General features: G+C 38.7%; 1 protein-coding gene across 2 annotated transcripts in view; it reads left to right on the top strand.

Annotated features, from left to right (window-relative positions):
* Positions 1–23,518, top strand: part of flt3 (fms related receptor tyrosine kinase 3) — a 113,105-nt gene that overhangs the window by 46,333 nt on the left and 43,254 nt on the right. For both annotated transcript variants that reach the window (XM_043692009.2, XM_087988198.1), the window contains exons 7-11: positions 8,936–9,096; positions 11,526–11,674; positions 11,770–11,917; positions 13,092–13,257; positions 20,528–20,634. In XM_043692009.2, coding sequence (XP_043547944.2) covers positions 8,936–9,096; positions 11,526–11,674; positions 11,770–11,917; positions 13,092–13,257; positions 20,528–20,634 — 731 coding nt within the window. The remainder of the gene's footprint in view (positions 1–8,935; positions 9,097–11,525; positions 11,675–11,769; positions 11,918–13,091; positions 13,258–20,527; positions 20,635–23,518) is intronic.

Below are 23,518 nucleotides of genomic sequence, written 5' to 3'. Positions count from 1 at the left end.
TGTGGATTCCTAAGGAAGGCAGGCAATTGAGAATAGGTGCATTAGGCTGGGTTGCTGGGAGAATAGTGAAAGCAATGTGGAACAATTCTAGAAAGAAGAGAGAGATCTCAGACATTAGGACAGGACTGGGAAATCCAGGAATTGCTCCATCAGATCATAGTCACTTTAGCCTTTATATTGGGAGGGTGTATGGCCATCGGTGCATGCAAATTTCAAAGATCATGGAGTCTCAGAGTTAAATGAAGATATTAATTGTAATATGAAGGGGCTGAATGAAAATGGGGGGAAGCTAAAAGTCATAGGACTACAGGGTCAGCAACACTAAAGGAGAAAATGAAGGATAGGGGGAAAATCTTGTGTTATAGAACTGAAAGACCTAGGTGTCCAGGTTCATAATTCTTTGAAGTTTGTGTCACATGTAGACAGAATGGTTAAGGTATTTAGCACAGACCTTTGAGGAGAGGAGTTGGGAAGTCATGTTGAGGTTGTACAGGACATTGATGAGGCCTCTTAGAATCATAGAGAGTCCAACCCATGCATGCCGACCAGATATCCCAACCCAATCTAGTCACACCTGCCAGCACCTGGCCCATATCCCTCCAAACCCTTCCTATTCATATACCTATCCAATGCCTCTTAAATGTTGCAATTGTTCCAGCCTCCACCACATCCTCTGGCAGCTCATTCCAATCATTTACCACCCTCTGTGTGAAAACGTTGCCCTTTAGGTTTCTTTCATATCTTTCCACCTCACGCTAAACTTATGCCCTCTAGTTCTGGAATCCCCGACCCCAGGGAAAAGACATTGCCTATTTATCCTATCCATGCCCCTCATCATTTTGTAAACCTCTATAAGGTCACCCCTCAGGGTCCGATGCTCCAGGGAAAACATCCCCAGTCTGTTCAGCCTCTCCCTGTAGCTCAGATCCTCCAACCCTGGCAACATCCTTGTAAATCTTTTCTGAACCCTTTCAAGTTTCACAACATCTTTCCGATGGAAGGGGACCAGAATTGCACGCAATATTCCAACAGTGGCCTAACCAATGTCCTGTACAGCCACAACATGACCTTCTAACTCCTGTACTCAATACTCTGACCAATAAAGGAAAGCATACCAAATGACTTCTTCACTATCCTATCTACCTGTGACTCCACTTTCAAGGAACTATGAACCTGCACTCCAAGGTCTCTTTGTTCAGCAACCTTCCCTAGGACTTTACCATTAAGTGCATAAGTCCTGCTAAGATTTGCTTTCCCAAAATGCAGCACCTCGCATTTATCTGAATTAAACTCCATCTGACACTTCTCAGCCCATTGGCCCATCTGGTCCAGATCCTGTTGTAACCTGAGGTAACCCTCTTTGCTGTCCTCTACACCTCCAATTTTGGTGTCATCCGCAAACTTACTAATTGTATCTCATATGCTCACATCCAAATCATTTATATAAATGACAAAAGGTAGAGGACCCAGCACCGATCCTTGTGGCACTCCACTGGTCACAGGCCTCCAGTCTGAAAAGCAACCCTCCACCTCCACCCTCTGTCTTCTACCTTTGAGCCAGTTCTGTATCCAAATGGCTAGTTCTCCCTGTATTCCATGAGATCTAACCTTGCTAATCAGTCTCCCATGGGGAACCTTGTCGAATGCCTTACTGAAGTTCTGGAATACTGTGTCCAATTCTGGTTGCTCTATTATAGGAAGGATATTATAAAGCTGCAGAAGGTTCAGTAAAAATTTATCAAGATGTTGCTGGGAATGGAAGATTTGAGTAATAGAGAAAGGCTGGATAGGCTGAGACGTTTATCACTGGAGCGTAGGAGGTTCAGGGGTGACCTTAAAGAGATTTTTAACGCCAAGAAGGTTATAGACAAGGTGATTAGCAGGTGTCTTTTTCATATGGTGGAAGATTTCAAGACTAGGGGGCATATGAGAGGTGAAAGATTTAAAAAGGACGTGACAAGCAACATTTTTACACAGAGAGTGGTTTGTGTGTGGAATGAACTTCCAGAGGAAGTGGTAGATTTGGATACAGTTACACAGTTGAAAAGACATTTAGATAAGTACATGAATAAGAAAGGTTTGGAGAGATATGAGTCAAGTGCAAGTAGGTGAGACTACTTTAGTTTGAGATTATGGTTGGCATGGACTATTTGGGCCAAAGGGTCTGTAACCCTGCAGTCTGATTCTATAGGGAGATTCTACAATAGTGTCCAGGGGTGTGCAGGCTAGGTGCCTTACCCTTGGGAAATGCAGAGTTACAGGGTTGGAGGGTGGTGGGTCTGGCTGCAATGCTCTTTGGAGAGTCAATGTGGTCTCATTGGCAGAATGGCCTGCTTCTACACTGTAGGGTCTCTATGATGTCCCCAGTGAGTGAATAGCAAGCATACATGCAGGAAGAGTTGGCTGAGAGCCATTGAATGGACATGATGTATGCAACAATGAGAGTTGTAGGCTGTGATCCTTGGTGGAATGTTTGTAGACACAGAGATTAAATGGGAGCTGCCCCTGTGAGGTATTAGAGAGAAGCTGGCAGCATTTACCCTTATGGATTACAATAGATCACTGACCACTCCTCCTGCATTGCTGAGCATCCTACTTGACCCAGGCTACAGCCCTATCTCAGTTTGTTATCTAGGTTGGGCTGTCATTGTCTGGTGTTGTGGCATCCTTTGGCTGTCAACTGGAAAATGATGACTCACCCACGTTGATCACCAGCAACTCAAAGTCCCTGTCCACAAAGCAGGAGCAAGCTTTTCTTTCTGCACCATAATGGTCCAGCAGCACAATGTGAGGGGTACTTTCTGGTTTGCAGCGTCTGAAGTGGCATGATGCTAGGCTTCAAATAAAGAACTGTTAATGTGAATGACAGAAAGTCCTGACAGAGCCAAGCACTTCCGTCACTACTGCCATATTATTCCACTAGAGGGTGCTGTATAGCCTTGTAATGTGACTGGTTTGGTGAAGTGTGGAAGATTGTGTCAGCAAAGTCGCTTTGAGTTAAAGCGGACTGAACACCATGAATTTCACTCACAAAATACTTCAGCTGTAAATGGGAAATCGGCACCCAGTGATTTTCTTTTCAGCATGATTTGATGAAAGAGATATCATGTTTGACAAATTTATTAGAGTTTTTTGAAAATATAATGAGGAGGGGAGATAAAGGGAATCCGGTAGATGGAAAAATCAAAATATAGGAAACAGGAACAGGAGAAGGCCATTTAGCCATTTGAACCTGCTCTGTCATTCAACAGGATCATGTCTGATCAACCAACTCAGTATGCTGTTCCCATTTTCTCCCTATACCTGTTGATCCCCTTAAACTTAAGAATTATATCTAACTCCACCTTAAAAAAAAAATTCAGAGTTCTAGCCTCAACCATTTTTGGTGGCAGAAAATTCCACAGTTTCACCATTCTCTTGGTGAAGACATTTCTCCTCATCTCAGTCCTAAATAGCTCACGCCATTTAGAAAATAGTTTATTTTCGAAAATAGTCTTCTGACCAAAGTGCATAACCTCACACTTTTCCACATAGTATTCCATCTGCACTTCCTTCTGCAGCCTCCCTGTCTCCTTAACACAAACTTTCCCTCCACCTATATTTGTATTATCTGCAAAGTTAGCAACAGGGGCATCAGTTCCTTTGTCTACATTGTTAACATAGAGCATTGAATAGTGTGATTCCAACACTGACTCCTGGGAAACTCCATTAGTTACTGCTGTCATACTGAAAAAGATCCCTTTATCCCCACTCTTTGCCTTCTGCCAGTCAGCCAATCCTCTATCAATGCCAGTACCTTGCCTCTAACACCAAGGGATCTGATTATTTAGCAGGCTCCTTTGTGACTCCTTGTCAGAGTCCTTCTGGAAATCCAAATAAGTCACGTTCACTGGCTGTCCTTCCTCATTTCCTCCTCAAAGAATTCTAACAGATTTGTCAGACATGATCTCCCCTTTGATGAAATAGGCAAAAGTGAGGACTGCAGATGCTGGAAACCCGAGTTTAGATTAGAGTGGTGCTAGAAAAGTACAGCAGGTCAGGCAGCATCCCCCACCCCCCTCCCCTTGATGAAACCTTGATGTGCTTTTGCCCGAAACGTCGATTTCGCTGCTCCTTGGATGCTGCCTGAACTGCTGTGCTCTTCCAGCACCACTAATCCAGATCCACCCTATTTAACCATGTATTTCCAAATATTCCACAATCTCATCCTTAATAATGGACTCTAAAATCTTGACAAAGAGTGAGGTCAGGCTGACCAATCTATAATATCCTATTTTCTGCCTCTCTCCCTTCTTAAACAGGCATGTTACATTAGCTATTTCCCTGTCCTCTAGGACATCCCTGACTCCAGTGATTCATGAAAGATCACCACATATGCCTCCACAATCTCCTCAGCTATCTCCTTCAGAACTCTGGGGTGTAGTCCATCTGGTTGAGGTGATTTATCCACCTTTAGACCTTTCAGCTTCTCCAACCCCTTCTTCTTCATGGTAGCTACTAAACTCAACTTTGCCCCCTGACTCTTGACATTCTGGTATGTTACTGGGTATTCCATTTGAAGACTGATGCAAAGTACCTTTCAGTTCCTTTGCCATTTTTTGTTCCCCATTACCACATTTTAGCCTCAGTTTCCAATTGTCCAATGTCTCATCCTTGTCTCTCTCTTAATTTTATATATCTATAAAAAGAACTCTTGTAATCTTCTTTATTATTACTAGCTAGCCTACCCTCATATTTCATCTTTCCTCCATCATTAGTTTTTTAGATGTCCTCTGCTGGTATTTAAAGGCAACCGACTCCTCTGGCTTCTCACTAATCTTCACCACATTGTATGCTTTCTTTTATGCTTCTGTCCTGTCTTGAACTTCCCTTGTCATCCATGTTTGCCTCATCCTCCCCTTATAATGTTTCTTCTTCCCTTAGTATGTTTCTTTGGATGATTTTCTGCTGTGTCTCCTGAATTACCCCAGAGCTTCCTGCCATTGCTGCTTCATTGTCTTCCCTTCTAGGTTCCCCTTCCAATCAACTCTGGCCAGCTCCTTCCTCATGTTTGTGTAGTTACCTTTACTCAATTGTAGTACCATTACATCTGATTCCAGCTTCTCTCAGTCAAATTTCAAGTTGATTTCTATCATATTATGGTTTCTGCCTCCTAGGGGTTCTTTCACCTTAAGCTCCCTAATCAAGTCTGTATTATTGCACATCACCAAATCCAAAATTGCCCATTCCCTAGTGAGCTCTACCACAAGCTACTCCAAAAATCCATCTCATAGACATTCCACAGATTCCCTTTCTTGGAACCTGCTACTAACCTGATTTTGCCCTTCCACTTACATGTTGAAGGCTCCCATGATTCTTGTAATAGCGCCTTTCTTACATGTCTTTTCCATCTCCTGATTTATTTTCTGTCACACGTCCTGACTACTGCTAGAAGGTCTATACGTAACTTCGATTATGGACTTCTTTTGCCTTTTGCAGTTCCTCAACCCTACGCACACAGATTCTATGCCTTCTGACCCAATATTGCTTCTTGCTATCAATTTCATTTCATTTTTTTGCTAACAAGGCAACTTGCCTTCTCTGCTCATCCGCCTGTCCTTGTGATAAGATGCGTATCTTGGACTTCAATGTTTTTAAAAATCTAAACTATGAGCCTAAAAAGTAAGTAATAGCCACCTCTTTCCTTCTGCACTAAACTACCACACTGGGTCCAAAATCCCTAAACCCTATACACTCGGGCTGTGTCCTCCAGATGTGACCTCTCCTTCCCGACTCTGTGTAGCTTACTCAACCATGATCTTATTGAATAGCAGAGCAGGTTCAATGGACCATATGGTCTATTTGTGTTTGGCATGACTGATGTCAGGCTAATTGGCACGTTTCCTTGTTTTTCCCATTCCTTCTTTTCTTAAATAGCGTTGTTGTATTCTTCATTCCCAATGATATTCCCCTGTCTCTGATTCTTAGTGGCTATGCATTTACTTCAGCTTTTCTGCTCCTTTTTATATACTTTTAAAAAAACTCATAAATGTTTTGTTATAATCCTGGCTGGTTCACTCTCATTCTATTTATCCCTCTTTCAATCATTATTTTGGTGACTCTTTCACAGATTTCTCCCAATCCTCAAGATCACTATTATCCATGACTTACTCGGAAGATTATACATAGAATAATTGTTACAGAGAAAGGAGATAATTTTGCTCATTGTGTCTATGTTCACTCTCAGAATCATAAATTCACATGGTTCTATTTCCATGCCTACTTGCTGTAGTCATGATGTAAAGGTGCTGGACTGGGGTGGACAAAGTTAAAAAATCACACAATACCAGGTTATAGTCCAAAGGTTTATTTGGAAGTACAAACTTTCAGAGTGCTGCTCCTTCATCAGGTAGCTAGTGGAGCAGAATCATAGGACACAGAATTTATAGCAAAGGATCATAGTGTCATTTAACTGATGCGATATATGAACAAACCTAGATTGCTGTTAAGATTTTTCATCTTTTAGAATGGGTTGCAGATTTCCATTCATTAATATGTAAATCTCAGAACTTCTTTCAAGTCACATTCCCGAGATAACTTAAGGTTTTATAAAAAAAGGTGACATCTCAGCTCAGACAATGCATTAAAGGGCTGAGGTTAGAGTCTGTCTGTATCCCAATCTTGAGTTAGACTGGTTCTCTTTCCAAAGTAGGAATTTATAAAATATTGCATGGATTGACTGCCTACAGATTGTGTGCTTTTTGAACAAAATAGAATATATCTGCAAATACAATTCTGCAAATTCAGGAATGTGACTTGGAAGAAGATCTGGGATTTACATATTAATTAATCGAAACCTGCAATCCATTCTAAAAGATGAAAGACTTAATCTGGATTTGTTCAGTATATTGCATCAGTTGTATGACATTATGATTTTTTGCTGTAAATTCTGTGTCTGACAAAGGAGCAGTGTTCCGAAAGCTTGTACTTTCAAATAAACCTGTTGGATTTTAACCTGGTGTTGTGTGATTTTTAACTTTGTACTCCCTGCAGCACTGCCCACTCTTCCATTCCAGATAATAACATAGTTCCCTTTTGAACGTGTCATTGAACCTGCCTCAACCACATTCTCAGGCAATGCCCTCCAGATCAAATTTCTTCTTATTTCTCCTATTGCTTCGTTTTCCAATTATCTTCAATTTGTTCCCTCATTCTCAATTCTTACTTCAATGAAGACAGTTTTTTCTCAATCTTCACTCTCCACATATCTCATAGGTTTGAATATCATATTTAAATTTTCTCTTAAAAGTCTCTTCTCCAAGGAAAGCAGTGCTAACTTCTCTAATCCATATATGTAATTGGAAATCCCCTGGAATCATTCTCATTTACCTCTTTTAAACACTAATGCCTTCACCTCCTACTTAAAGGGTGGTGCACTGAACTGGACTCAAAACCCAAATTGAAGCTAAATCAGTGTTTTGTACAAGTTTAACATAACTTCCTCATTTTTGTAACCTATATGTCTATTAATAAAGCATACAAGCCTAATCTCCAGTTGTCTTCATCCTTGTCTGAACCAAGATCTAATTGTGCTGTCTACTACTGTCCTTATTGTTTATTATCAGGATTATGTCTCCTCCTTTTCTGTTATGTCGGTTTGAAGTGTTGTCCCACATGGAACATTTTTTCCCAACCTTGGTAACCTTGGAACCTTTGTTATCAGAGATTATATCAAGTCCTTTTATTTTTAGTACTGCCACAAGTTCATTTTTCTTGCTATAAATGTTTCATGCATTCCAAAAAATAACTTTTTTTATACTACTACTCTTTGTGTGTATGTTGTCTTTGTTTACGAGTAATGTTAACTCTCCGCTCTTTCCTCTCTCACTCTGCATGTCTTTATCCAAATTGATATACTATGGTAATGACTCTTCTTTTTAGATTTCAAATTCTTCTTTGACCTGAACCTTCATCTTCCCTCCCTCTTCCTTTAGTTTAAAACCCTATTCTCAGCCTGAGTTATATGATTTGACAGGAAGCAGCCCCAGTCTGGTTTAAGTAGAGCCTATCTACTTAAAATAGCTCCCTCTATTCTAATACTACTGCTAGTGTCCCATTAATTCAAACCACATCTTCCCAAACCATTCCTGGAGTCATTCAATTCATTTTTAAGTTTACTTGATTCTATGTCAATTGATACATGGCTCAAGTAACAATCTAACGTAATCACTTTTGAAGTTCTGCATTTCAATTTAGATCCTAATTCCCAAAACATCATTTCAGTTCACCAGTTGTCAGCTCCTACATGGATCACAACAACTGGATTCTCCCTATTTTACTATAAATGTCTCTTCATCTGTGAAGATGTGATTCGGAGATGCCAGTGTTGGACTGGGGTGTACAAAGTTAAAAATCACACACCAGGTTATAGTCCAACAGGTTTAATTGGAAGCACACTAGCTTTCGGAGCGACACTCCTTCATCAGGTGATCACCTGATGAAGGAGCGTTGCTCCGAAAGCTAGTGTGCTTCCAATTAAACCTGTTGGACTATAACCTGGTGTTGTGTGATTTTTAACATCTGTGAAGAGATATCCTTATCCTTTGAACTCATACAGGCAAGGCAATCTTCAGAAATCCCTACTCCAGCAGCACAGAGCAACATCTGTTCCCCACCTCTACTGCATTCTTTATCACTCTTCCTGACTGATTGGACCTCTCCTTTGAATCAGACAAACTTTATAACATGATTCAAAAGACATGTTTTTGCTAATGGGTAGGTGAAAAGTAGTTTTTAAAAAACCTTGCTGTTCAATACATTGGTGGATGAATTTCACAGGGCAAAAAATGCTACAAAATAATTCCACAATTTGCCATTTTTTTAGTCTTACATATGTAAAAACTGATGGAATAATTTGATAGTTTGATGCAGTTAACAATATGTTTTGTATTTACAGCTCTTCAGAAATACCATACATAAATCATAATAAATCAATCGTAAGCTTTGGAGTGACAAGAATTAGGAAAAAGATTTCCATAAGGCAGTGTATTCATAATCACATATCTTGCTGTGCAAGCAATATTCATGGAACAGAGTGTTCAAGTCTTTACACTCAAGGTAATTAACTCAACAGTCAATGTAAATAACATAATAAAAAGTGATTTAACATAATAGTTTCATACAGGAATTCAAATAATGTCATGGTACTGTAGTAAACTAACTGCTTCGTGTTTCATGGTTTTTGTTTTCATAATTTGTGTACTCTAAACGCTATCCCTCAAAAATCTCAGCTGAGAGCTTGATTTCTGCCAGGAATGAGCCTTGAAGTTGGAATGGAATCCATGCAGTTATGCTGGAATTTCATCCCACGTACTCTGGTCTTTGACATTCATGCAAAGGTGAGGGGAGGGGAACATAAGCAAATAGAGTCATAGAGACGTACAGCGCGGAAATAGACCCTTCAATCCAACTTGTTTATGTTGATCAGATCTCTCAAACTAATCTAGTGCCACTAGCTGGCACTTGGCCCATATTCCTCTAAATCCTTGCTATTCATATACCCATCCATCTTCTGCCCCAACTTCCGCATCAAGATGCTTGTCAGGTTGAGTTCCTGTGATACCGTGAAAATTCAATCCTTTACACTATGAAATACTTCAGGAGATTTAGTGCCAACTAAAAATCATTTTGAAGCCTTTTGAAGGACCCAAAATCCTATTAAGGCTGAAGTAATCACTCTTGGAGGGGCTCAGTTAGATATTCTGGAGATACAATGTCTCCTTTTGTGGTCGAAGACTCAAACCATTAATTGGCCTTCCCAGGAAAAATCACAGGTGGGTGACTGCAGATGTCTGACTCAATTTTAACCTGATGACAGGGTTTACAGCCCACACGAAAAATCTTGCCTATGGTTTCACTCCAAATAGTACTCAGAGGAACTCTTCTTGCTCAAATCCACCATGCTCAAAATACAGCCAAGCAATCTAATACTTTAAAATAAAACTCTTTTCTCTTTATGTGTGTTTGGTAACAGTAAAATCTTGTACTCAGAAACATCTAGGAACATGGCACAAAACAAAAGAAGTATTCAAACTGGTACACAATATGTCTCATGGTAATACTGAAAAGATCATTAGATTCCTTCAAGCTATCCATTCAAAACAACCTTGTTTTGTAGAAAAAATTGATGTGTATACTTAGGCAAATATATGCTAGAGTTACCTATCAGTGGGAACTGGACCAATAATACTTTCACAAGATTTGGGAGTTAGCATACTCTCAGGGAGTGCACTCAACTCACCATCCCAATGTATGTCAGGCAGCTCAGGGATAACTCTGCAACATTTTATTTTCCATTGCAGATTTGTTTTTTAGTGCGACCAGCAGCAAACTGCACTGGATGTACCCAAATTAAACATTTCGCATTGGGCTTGCACTTCGTGCAAAGATGTTAGTACTTTGGCTTGATCCATTATCTAAAGATCAGGACTTATGTTATTAATTGGGAAGGTCAATACATTCAGATTTTTGATTTTGTCAGGCATTTGCATTGAAAATATGTGAACTTTTCATTTTTTAAAAATATAACAAATAAGATCAGTTAAGGAAAACATTAGTCACTATAACAATGATTGTAACTAATCATGGAAATTGCAAATCATTGTAGACAGTGTAAAATACAGCAAGGATTTAAAAGTATATCTACAGAGCAGACTGACTGCGATCCCTCTCAACCCCAAGGGTTAATTGTCAGTGACTTTAGATTAGTTCATTTCAAATACAAGGATTCCTGCAATGCCTTCATTTTACGCTTTGTTCATTTAAATACATCATAACATTTGTAACAGATAAGGAGATCTTTATCCTCAAAATTAGTGACCATTTTCTAAAGATAATTCAGTTTAATGCATGATCTTTCACCTTTACATGACCTTCATAATAATTTTGTTTTAAATAATTAGCCTACTGTTCAGCTGGTAATTACTTTAAAGTGTAAAAAAAAACAGCTGTTATTAATACACTGTAGTTCTTGTTCAACTTGTGTATATCCTTTCCTTGTACTACCTACTACTTTCCCACCACTTCCTTCTTAGAGACCACAATCACTTCCTTCTATTAAATGACTTCTTCTGTTTTGCCAATTCTGCCACCACTTCTCTTTGCTGAGGCAGACTCCACTTCCCTCACTAAAGACACTGTTGCTTCCCTTCTTGAGATAACCCCTTTTTGAGAGTTCAAAAATGTTTTTCCTCAGAAGTACAACTACTCTGATTAGGAACAGTAATATCAATGCCTACAATTTCATACTGCTAAAACTATAATTATCAGTTTAAAATGTAGTAACAACACAAACACTGATCTTCTTAACACCCACGACCCGGCACAAAAGACACTTGAAAGGTTGTAATTTAATCCAATTTGAAAATTGAGAAAAAATCATTGTCTTGGCTGAAAGTGCAATTAATTCATGCAAATGGCCTTGAATATTGTTTAGTCTATTGCAATTAAACATGTCATTTTATAATATTTTGTCCTCTTTATTATAGATCTTGATAGATCAAACAAAGAAAGCTCAGTTTTGAATGTTTTTCTGAAAGTTGGTGATCCATTTCTGGTGCGATGTATTGCTTCATATGAAACATACAAATTCAGAATAGGTTGGATTACTAACACAAATGCAGGAAATACAACAGAGGTATGGCTCTGATTTGAGATTGTTTATTATCAAAGGGGATAAAGTATTTATTTTTAAAAATCAGCATTGTTCTTGCTGTTCCAATAATGAAACAGGTCCTGGACGTTGAAGAATCATTTGTATCAAGCAGGCACACAAGGATCAGATTCCTGTTTATTACTTCAGTACAACTGGAAAATAGCGGATTATATACATGTACTTCTACAAAACATTCACATAAAACAGTGAAATTAACAGTCATTGGTAAGTTTCAGCTTCACAATTGAACATTCAATTCAATGGCATATAGAATTAATTTTTCCAATCTGCTTGAAGCTAATAGAAAATAAAATACATAACTTATTAATCTTCCTAATAGAACAATACATCCAAGTTTTGTGATGATTGTATTTTCAATTCTTGCCTTCTATTAGCACAGTACATTTGGTATTATTCAGAATTTGAAATAAAGACATCAAATCTAATTTGAAATTCCTTTGCATGCATTAGCCATACTTTCATACAGCATTTAAACACAGTGAATTCAATTAATACGTAAGACTAAATTCCAATGTATGCTACACGAATTTTGATGGAAATTCAGTTCACTGTTTCAGGTGTACATTACAAAAGCTTATAATCAAATTTGTAGCCCCACTTCCATGGTTAAACTCTTACAATTCTTATGCCTTCATCCTTATTTAGCCTACGTTGAAGTGCTAACATAAGTAGAGTTTTCCTTTGCATATTTTGCTTCTTGCCCTGAAAGTTCTTGAGTACTGAACTATATTTCTACTGGGCATCCTTTTATACCATATCTGGATGGCTATACATTTTGTATAGCTGATATGGCTGGCTGAATTTTCATTCCAGAGCCTAAATTACGCAGCTAGGAGGAAATGTAACTTAGGAACATGCACATGCTGGTACTAGGACCCAGACATGATATTCAAGAAGGAGGGCACTCCAGCACCGAAAGATATCTCCTCTCCAGAGGTAAGAGTTACAGATAAAGATAAGAGAATGAGAATGTGTCTTGTCATGAGAAAATTAAGCTGGCCAAAACATGACCAAAGCTGTCAGCCCACTAATGCGAAGAGGGTGCTTTTGAATAGCATCTGTAGCTGCATCTGTGACCTGAGTCAGTTTTGTCCATCAGTTTGCTGCTATAAAGCCATTTTCAAACATCAACTGGGATAAAACAATGGATCTGACTGGCTACCTGCACTGTAAGGCAGAATCTATTGGAAAAGAATCAAGAATTTTGACAAGTCAAATCCTCCTTTAAGTACCATCTTATATATTTCAAGTATTTGCTTATGTAATATTTGTTACTAATCTTAAAAAGGAAAGAATGAATTAAATTTAATGCAAGTTTTTAAAGTAATGTCTGTTATGATAAAACATTACAGCAGATTGGTATTCATTATTTTTACAGAGAAAGGATTTATAAATTCATCAATAACAAACAATGTTCATACAATTGGTGAAGCAGAGAACTTTTGTTTTGAAGTTAGATTGAAGGCATACCCACTTGTAAGGTGCCAGTGGTATTTCTCCCACAAAGGATTCCCCAGCTTGCTTAAAAAGATATCTGGAAACAGGTAAATGCTTTTTGATTGCTTTTGCTGGACAGTTTGCTAAACTATATTATTTATATTAAAAAATTATGTGGTGTTTGTGACAACATTGTAAGTTCTGGGTCACAATTTTAAACTCAAAGCTGTATAGTAATTTATTAGGTGAAGTTAATTGGTTTAAGGGACCCTTGATCAATTTCTAATTGGCTCTTAAAGGAGAAGGGCATTGCCGATGTCTCCTTCCATTATCTCCTGACTGGTTCCTTACATTCTCAATTATTCACAGGCCCTTTTTTAAAATTTGTTCACACTGCTGGTTAGGTCAGCATTTATTGCCCACTGTACTCCCTTCTAAAACAAATTGAAACAACCCTAGTACAAAGGCATAGCTGTAGTAAAGCATTCTTTGTAAGGCCTAACAAGCTGAGAGGATACCATCTCTGCCTCATTCAATTGTGGAATGGATATTAAATAGAAATAAGCTGGACAGATCCCCTCATCTTGTAGCTGTAATTAAGACATTAAAGTATTGTCTTCACGTTGTTCTGAATCCCATAGTGCATTTCTTTGTTAAGTGAAGCTCAGCAGAGTGATACGGTAGTTAAATACTAAAATCTACATTGGATACAGACAGGCAGATTATAGAGTCAGAGTCGTACAGCGCAGAAACAGACCCTTTCGCCTACTATGTTTTTGCTGGCCAAAGACCAAACTACATTGATCCCATTTACCTGCACTTGATCCATTGCTTACTATGCCTTGGCATTTTGAGTGTTCATCCAGATGCTTGTTAAATGTTGCAAGTGTACCTGCCTCCACCACCCTCTCAGGCAGCACATTGCATATTTCTACCACCCTCTGGGTGAAAAACATTTTTCTCAGAATACCTCTAAGCCACCTATTCCCCACCTTAAACTTATGCCTTCTGGTCTTTGATATACCTGCCAGAGGGAAAAGATTCTCATGATCTACTCTGTCTATGTCTGTCATAATTTTGTATACTTCAATCTGATCACCCCATAGCATCCTCTGTTCCAAGGGAAACAAACCCAGCCTATCCAATCTCTTCATAACTGAAAACTTTTCATCTCAGGCAACATCCTGGTGAATCTCCTCTGCTCTCTCGCCAGTGAAATCATGACCTTCCAATAGTGTGGCAGCCGGAACTGCATACAGTATTCCATCTGTGGCCTAACCAATGTTTTATAAAGTTGTAACGTGACTTCCTCACTCCTGTATTCTACACCCTGGCTAATGAAGGAAAACATTCCGTATGTCTTCTTCAGGACCCTGTCTACGTGCTGACACCTTTAGGGTTTTATAGACTTGTACACCAAAGTCCCTTTGTTCCTCAGTACTTCTTAGGGAACTACCATTCATTGTGTAAATTCTTCCCTCACTGGACCTCCCAAGATGCATTACCTCAAAAAATTTATCAGGATTAGATTCCATCAGTCATTGCTGTGCCCAATTTACGAGCTGATCCATATCTAACTGCAGCCTGAGACCATCCTCTTTACCATCAACAACATTATCAATTTTGTCATTGGCAAATTTGCTAATTATACCTCCATTCACATCCAAGTCATTAATGCACTTACAACCAATTCCTGTGGCACACTTCTGTTCACAGGCTTCCAATCACAAAAACATTCCCTCACCATCACCTTTTACCTCCTATTTGCAAGCCAGTTTTGGACCCAGTTTGCTAACCTGCCTTGGATCCCATGGGCTCTTACCTTTTGGACCAGCCTTCCATGTGGGACCTTGTTAAAGGTCTTACAGATGTCCATGTAAACCATATCAACTGCACTACCCTCATCAATATATTTAGTCAGCCTTTCAAAAAACTCAAGATTCGCCAGACAGGATCTCCCTTTACCAACTCCATGCTGACTATCTCTAATAAATCCCTGCCTTTTCAAGTATTGATTAATCCTGTACCTCAGAACTTTTTCCAATAACTTCCCTACCACTGATGCCAGACTAACTGGTCTGTAATTACCTGGCATATCCCTGCTGCCTTTCTTGAACAAAGGAATCACATTAGCTATCCTCCAATTTTCTGCCACTTCATCTGTGGCTGACAAAGTTTTAAACATATCTGCCAGGGTCTCAACAATTTCCTCTCTTGCCTCCCATAACAGCCTGGAATATATATCATCATGCCCTGGGGATTTATGCACCTTTATCCACATTAAAACATCTAATATCTCCTCCTTCTTAATCTTAAGATGTTCTAGAACCTCACTATTCCAATTGAAATCTTCAACTACCATGTCTGTCTCCTCTCTGAATACAGATGAGAAGTATTCACTTGAGACCTCACCCACGTCCTCCGGTTCCACTGCCCCTCTAATCTGTAATACGGCCCACACTTTCTTTGTAATCCTCTTACTCTTAACATCTGTATGAAAGCCTTGGAATTTTCCCGGGTCCTATCTCCAAAGAAATTTTGTGGTCCCTCTTTACTTTTGTGCAACCCTCTACACTCAATACTTTTGAAGGGATACCCATGTTTTAATACACTGTACCTGACATATGCTTTTTTTCTTTGTCTTTATCAAACTCACAATATCGTTTGACATCCAATGTTCCGTGGACTTGCTGCCCTTGTCCTTCAGTGTTAGACAATCAAAATAAAATGCAGCATGTGCACACATATGCACACACCCTCCAATTAAAGTGAAATATAATCTAATCCAATGAAAGCATGTAATTGTTTTGAAGTTTAACACCTTAAATACCAACTGTCCAGTTCCTGATGTTACCTCGAGCCAGCAGCTCATTTCAAATAGAAGAACATAAGAAATAGGAGCGGGAATTGTCTCTGAACATAATATTTCATGTTTTGAAAAAGACATTCAACTGATAGCAGATATTTGCAACAAAAACAGAAGCTTAGCAACGGTGAATAAAAATCAAGAGTTAATGTTTCGGGTCCACTAACGTTTCCTCAGAACTGATGGTAGCGAGGAAAATGTCAGTTTATAGGCCTAGCTGCCATTTTCCTAGCTACCATCAGTACTGAGGAAGAGACACTGGACCAAAACATTAACTCTGATTTTTTTCTTCACAGGTGCTGCCAGAGCTCCGGAGCTTTCCAAGCAACTTCTGTTTTTATTACTGATTTATAGCATCTTCGGTTCTTTCAATATCAGATATTTGTTTTCATTATATTTTTTGTTGCTGATGTTTAGATTTATTCACTGAATGAGTCGTTAAATATAACAGTAGTATCAAGAATTGTCAACTGAATATTTAAATCTGAATTTGAACTATATATAGTCATCTGTATCTAAAATTTGTCAGCAATCATTTATAGGACTGGCAAAATTTTACTGAAATTCCTAATTAAAACATCTAGCAATCATGTCTCAAAGCCATTTCACAAATTGACATTATCTAAAACATTTCATTGTTTATGGCCATAAAAAGATTTAGGTATTTTAAATGGTATTTCCCCAAGTTGTACACATTTACATTATTTGTTATACTAATTTATTTTGTTGTGCCATAGCCACTGATGTACAAAGTGCTGTTAACTTTCTTCCAGAAAGACAGTACATATTTTAAAAATAACTCTTACATATTTCCTTCAGGAAAGATATCCTTGTTGGCATTTTAAAAGTTCTAGGTACTTAAAAGGGAAAATGTTTTGTTTGTTAGTGTAACATGTTAGGCAGGGATATTAGAAGTTTGGATCCGAGATATGTGTGAGGAGTTAAATCAGGTGTACCCTAGAACTCTGTGGGAAGCTAGAGAAGTGATTGTTAGGCCTCCTGCTGAGATATTTGTATCATCGATAGTCACAGGTGAGGTGCCAGAAGACTGGAGGTTGGCTAACGTGGTGCCAATCTTTAAGAAAGGTAGTAAGGACAAGCCAGGGAACTATAGACCAGTGAGCCTGACATCGGTGGTGGGCAAGTTGTTGGAAGGAATCCTGTGGGACAGGATGTACATGTATTTGGAAAGGCAAGGACTGATTAGGGATAGTCAACATGGCTTTGTGTATGTGAAATCATGTCTCACAAACTTGATTGAGTTTTTTGAAGAAGTAGCAAAGAGAATTGATGAGGGCAGAGCAGTAGATGTGATCTATATGGACTTCAGTCAGGTGTTCGACAAGGTTCCCCATGGGAGACTGATTAACAAGGTTAGATCTCATGGAATTCAGGGAAAACTAGCCATTTGGATACACAACTAGCTCAAAGGTAGAAGACAGAGGGCGGTGGTAGAGGGTTGTTTTTCAGATGGAGGCCTGTGACCACTGGAGTGCCACAAGGATCGTTGCTGGGTCCTCTACATTTCGTCAGTTATATAAATGATTTGGATGTGAGCATAGGAGGTATAGTTAGTAAGTTTGCAGATGACACCAAAATTGGAGGTGTAGTGGACAGCGAAGAAGGTTACCTCAGATTACAACAGGATTTTGATCAGATGGGCCAATGAGCCGAGAAGTGGCAGATGGAGTTTAATTCAGATAAATGTGAGATGCTGCATTTTGGGAAAGTAAATCTTAGCAGGACTTATACACTTAATGGTAAAGTCCTAGGGAGTGTTGCTGAACAAAGAGACCTTGGAGTGCAGGTTCATAGCTCCTTGCAAGTGGAGTCGCAGGTAGATAGGATAGTGAAGAAGGCGTTTGGTCTGCTTTCCTTTATTGGTCAGAGTATTGAGTACAGGAATTGGAAGGTCATGTTGTGGCTGTACAGGACATTGGTTAGGCCACTGTTGGAATATTGCGTGCAATTCTGGTCTCCTTCCTATCGGAAAGATGTTGTGAAACTTGAAAGGGTTCAGAAAAGATTTACAAGGATGTTGCCAGTATTGGAGGATTTGAGCTATAGGGAGAGGCTGAACAGGCTGGCGCTGTTTTCCCTGGAGCGTCGGAGGCTGAGGGATGACCTTATAGAGGTTTACAAAATTATGAGGGGCATGGATAGGGTAAATAGACAAAGTCTTTTCCCTGGGGTTGGGGAGTCCAGAACTAGAGGCCATAAGTTTAGGGTGAGAGGGGAAAGATATAAAAGGGACCTAAGGGGCAACTTTTCACGCAAAGGGTGGTACGTGTATGGAATGAGCTGCCTGAGGATGTGGTGGAGGCTAGTACAATTGTAACATTTAAAAGGCATTTGGATGGGTATATGTTAAGGAAGAGTATGGAGAGATATTGGCCAGGTGCTGGCAAGTGGGACTAAATTGGGTTGGGATATCTGGTCGGCATGGACGAGTTGGACCCAAGGGTCTGTTTCCATGCTGTACATCTCTATGACTCTATTAAGGTACTGCACTACCAAACAGGAACCGGCTTAAGGGATTGATTGGCCCACCATCTTTCAAGGTTCCTATGATAACACTTGATTTCTATTGATGTGCAAAATGTTCTTTTTATTTTTAAGATACATAATGAAATAACTCTGCCATCAATTTTGGCATAGTTATGTACTTACTCCCAAAGGAAAATTGTGTAAATGTAAATACATACATGCAGTTTACATTCACACCCATTCACTGGAGATAGTTAATATTTATCTTGAGACAGATAACACAGTTTAAACTATAATTATGGTGCTGAAATGTTCACCTAAATAATCTCAACTATTATCTTTACTAAACATTATATTTACCACTTAACATGCATAAAATATAAAGCTACTTTAACCCCAAATATCCAATGGAAACAAGGCACATCAGGAATTAAATATCCACCTCATTACCCCTTCCTGAATCTTTTTGATTTCAGTGTTAAGAGGTGCTTCCTGACAGACACAGAAAGCTGCTTATCCAATGCCAGATTCATATACCCTAATTTAGATCCAAAACTTGACTCTGATATTAACTTTTACCTGCGTGAGAAAGGCAATATGGGTTTCTTGGCAGATAAACGTCCTGTTTTAGGATCAGAGAAACATTTTCAAGCCCCACAAAATAATTTATATCTCAGATTACAAGATATAAATTGTAATTTTGTAACATTAGGTTTCCCCCTCAGATTTCTATCCTGAAAAGTCATCCGCTACATTTGGAACACTTAGGAGCAGGCAGTGTCCATTTAGCCCTTCAAGCTTGCTCTGTCTTTCAATAAAATCATCGCTGATCTGATTGTGATTTCAATTCCTCTTGCCTGTCATCACTCTTGACTCCCGTGTGGATCAAACATGTGTTTTAACTCTGCCATGAACAAAGTTTGGTGACCCAGCTTCCACTGTATTCTAGAGAAGAAAATTCCACAGACCAACAACCCTCTGAGAGAAAAGAAATTCTTCACCTCAGTCTTAAAATGGACACTTCTTATTCATAAATTGTGCCTCCTACTTCTCATCACCCTGTAAGAAAAAAACATCCTCCTGATGTCCACCCTATCTAGTCACCTCTTACAACAATCATAACCTCTCATACTTTTGAACCCCAATGGATACATGCCCAAAATGTTCAGTCTTTCTGCATAGGATAAGCCCCTCATCCCAGGAATGAGGTAAGTGAACTTTCTCTGAACTACTCACCTGAGTGCTCTTGTTAGATTGATATTCTGGAGACCAGCAGCTGCCTGCAGGGGGAAATGAAACTGTGCATGTTGATGAGATCTATTGTATAAATATACCACAATCTCATAATTAAGCAGGAAGATGAGCTACTAAGCAACTTACTAGCTGTTAATAATATCCCAAAGCTCTCTGAAGTTAATTATTGCTATTGTTAACCTCTATTATCTATTAGCATAAAGAGGAATGCGTAAAAACAACAAAAGGAAGTGACTCATTTAAAAGTGCATCCTTCAATAAATTAGCATCAGATGCATTGTCATGATGAGGAACAGCAGATATACTGAACTAAGGTATTCCAGAATACACGCTCTTGTCACTTTTTCCAAATACTAAATTACATCATCAGAGTATAGCATAGTGTGGAGATCATACGCTTCATAAGAGGGAGTGGGTCACCCCAACCCATTGCCTCTAGCTACCTAGAGGCATTAACAGAAACCTGACAGCAATATCAGTTAGTTATCTTCTCATGGTGTACAACATATATTGTCTTAGGACAAAGGCATAGAAGATAATAATGGATGAAACTTCGGGATGTTTTTAGGACTAGTATGAGAGATGCAAAAGAAAGCATACTCCTAAAATGCTTCTTATAAGATCAATGAAGCTCACACCAATTTCCATTTACAAAATACATGCAGTGCACTAATAAATTTATCATTTGTTTTCATGTAGATTTTTTCTGCTACTTATGCTTTTTGTTTATTGTATGATACCTAATTCTCATTCTTTTTACTGCTTCTTAGTTATTCTGCATCATTTTGTGATCATGGTCATAAACCAGGAATCTATGAATTCTTTGCAGAAAATGAGGAGGCAGAATTTCGGACATTTTTTACTTTATATATAAAAAGTAAGTAATAATTACTGAGTTTAGTACATTTATTTTGATATTAAAGTTCAAGGTATTTAATTTAAATACATTTATTTTCTAATTTGAGGAGAAAGACGTTACAGGTAATTATTATACCTTCTTAAAGGTGATGCAACATAGAATTAGAATGCCAAAGGCCTAAAGGAAAATTAATTCTTGAACACAGAAGATGGAATTTGACCCAACAAAACTCTTATCACTTTCCTTAGTGCAGAACTTTCACTCAAAGTTTATACCTAAGAAATTGCCAGGTCTTTGGTAATTGACAATGTTGAGGCATTGAATTTTTTTATGACTTTGCTCTCTCCTTTCAAATGTGTTGACCTTTGCTGAACTATTGTTCTTTTGTCAATCCATTTATAATGAGCTATAATCTAGAAAGAACTGACATTTCTCTCTGTTCACTGCTTTTATGCATGCCGCTATCGGCCTTCCTTCCATCCAATTTCTGAAGTTGACCACATATATAGTCCTTTTCCTACTTGGCCTGTTCTTTCCTGACATTTCACCTTCTATTTTCACCGGCCCAAGACTTTCATCCTATCTTTTCTAGTGATTGTATTTTCTCAGTTTCGGCTTCCTCACCAGCTCAAAATCCATGAGATGCTGGGACTTCAAATTTCCTGATGGTACACTGATGGTTCATTGTTCTGTCCAGTTAATTCTAAGCACCCTACATTGAAAACAGTAGGAACAAGTTACTGCAGATGCTGGAATCTGTACTGAAAACAAAACAAAAACACTGGAGATCCCAGTGGATCAGGCAGCATTCATGGAGAGAAAACAAGATAGCTACCTGATGAAAGAGCAGCGCTTCAAAAGCTTGTATTTCTAAATAAACCTGTTGGGACTATAACCTGGTGTTGTGATTTTTAACTTTGACCACCCCAGTCCAACATAGGCACCTCCACATCATTGTTTCAAACCTAGATGACTCTTCATCAGAGTTGGTGTGAAGCTTCATGTCAACTCTGATGAAGAGTCATCTAGACTCGAAACATTGGCATTGAAAATGGTACCCTGGTCAAATGGTCATTTTAGATGTGTGAGTGAACATCTATTCTAGCATGACAGGCATTACAGATGAGCTCAATCTATCCTTATTCGATTTTAAGAGAAATGAATTGTCTAACTGGAGTCCTTGGGTATCAATTAGGAGTGAAAACATATTTGTTTTGCTGTAGTTGATCTGACTGCTACAAACTCACAGCACATTGAGGATTATCTATATGGTTTAGTGCAACACTGTGTCATTAACTGCCAAACTAGACTTGGTGAAATATTAAGGCAAAATATTGCAGATGCTGGAAATAAAACCAGAAAATGCTGGAAATACTCAACATTTATGGTTAAAAACCACACAACACCAAGTTATAGTCCAACAGGTTTATTTGGAAGCACTAGCTTTTGGAGCACTGCTCCTTCATCAGGTGGTTGTGGAGTATAAGATCATAAACATGAGTCTTATGGTCTTATGCTCCACAACCACCTGATGAAGGAGTAATGCTCCGAACGCTAGTGCCCCCAAATAAATCTGTTGGACTATAACCTGGTGTTATGTGACTTTTAACTTTGTCTACCACAGTCCAACACCAGCTCCTCCACATCTTGGCAAACATTTATGGTGAGAGAAACAGAGTTAATGCCAGAATGTTAGCTTCATTTCTGTTGTCACAGATATTACCAGAAGTGTTGAGTATTTTCAGTAGTTTCTGTTTCTATGTAAGAAATACTTATCTCGATGTGAAGAAAATAATTACTTTATTTTGAAAAATAATCTTTTTAATTCCATCACAAAAGCGAAATAGTGCAGTAGGGATTCTGAAATAAGAATAATAAAAGGCTGAAAATACTCGACAGTTTCAAGCAGCAGGTACAGAGAAAAAGAGAGTTAAGGTTGATAAGCTTTCTTCAAAACCAAAGAGAAATAGAAATATTAGAGTTTTAAGAGACTAGAAGATGGGAAGGCACAGGACCTGCAATGAGTGGGAACAGATTGAGTGAAAAAAGCAAAAAATTGTGTCCAAACGAAACATGAATTAGTACTTAGAAACCGCATGAAGGCAAAGTGAAGGAAGATAAGAATCAAGATAAAAAGCAAGAATCAACCCAGCAAAACATAGGAAAAGAAAAACATGTAAGAAACAAAAACACATAGAACAAAATGAAGGCAGATGTTATGATCTAAATTTGTTGAACTTGAGGGTTCAATCCAGAAGGCTGGAGTGTGCTGAGTTGAAAGATTAATTCTATGATTCTATAAATTTTTCCCTCGAGCTTGCATTGAACTTTACTGGAGCACTGTGACAGAAAGGTCAACATGGGAGTAAGGTGAAAACTAAAATGGCAAAAATAATTGTAGGAATAATAAGGTGTTCTACAAAGTAGTCACCCAGGCTGCAATTAGTCTTCACTGTGTAGAGAAGACCACATCAGGAGCAAGAAGTACAGTATACTAAAATAAAATTCATATTAGGAAATCATTGATTTTCACTTGGAAAATGTATTTGGGGCCATTGACAGTCAGTAGGGAGGAGATTAAAAGATTGGTATTGTATCTCCTGGCTACATGGAAAGGGAAGCAAAAGATACTATGGGTGACTAAGATGAGGACTAGAATATTGCAGCGAGAACCGTCCCTATGGAATGCTGGAAGGGGAAGGCAGTGTTTAGTGTTTGTATCACAGTGGAGCTGGCAAAATGGCAGAAGATGATCTGTTGAATATGGAGGCTGCTAGGTAAAAGGTGAGAACAAGATGAACCCAATCATTATCCTGGAAGGTATCACTGAAGGGAGTGCTCTGAAAGGATTAGGTTGAAGTTTGTATTAGGCTTCAACCAATTTGATGATGGCACACCATCT

Source organism: Chiloscyllium plagiosum, unplaced genomic scaffold, assembly GCF_037043375.1.
Source record: "Chiloscyllium plagiosum isolate Xiang-an unplaced genomic scaffold, Cpla_swu_hap1 HiC_scaffold_6, whole genome shotgun sequence".
Classification (NCBI taxonomy): domain Eukaryota; kingdom Metazoa; phylum Chordata; class Chondrichthyes; order Orectolobiformes; family Hemiscylliidae; genus Chiloscyllium; species Chiloscyllium plagiosum.
Note: the sequence above shows the minus strand (reverse complement) of the source record. Positions and strands in the feature narration are given on the sequence as shown.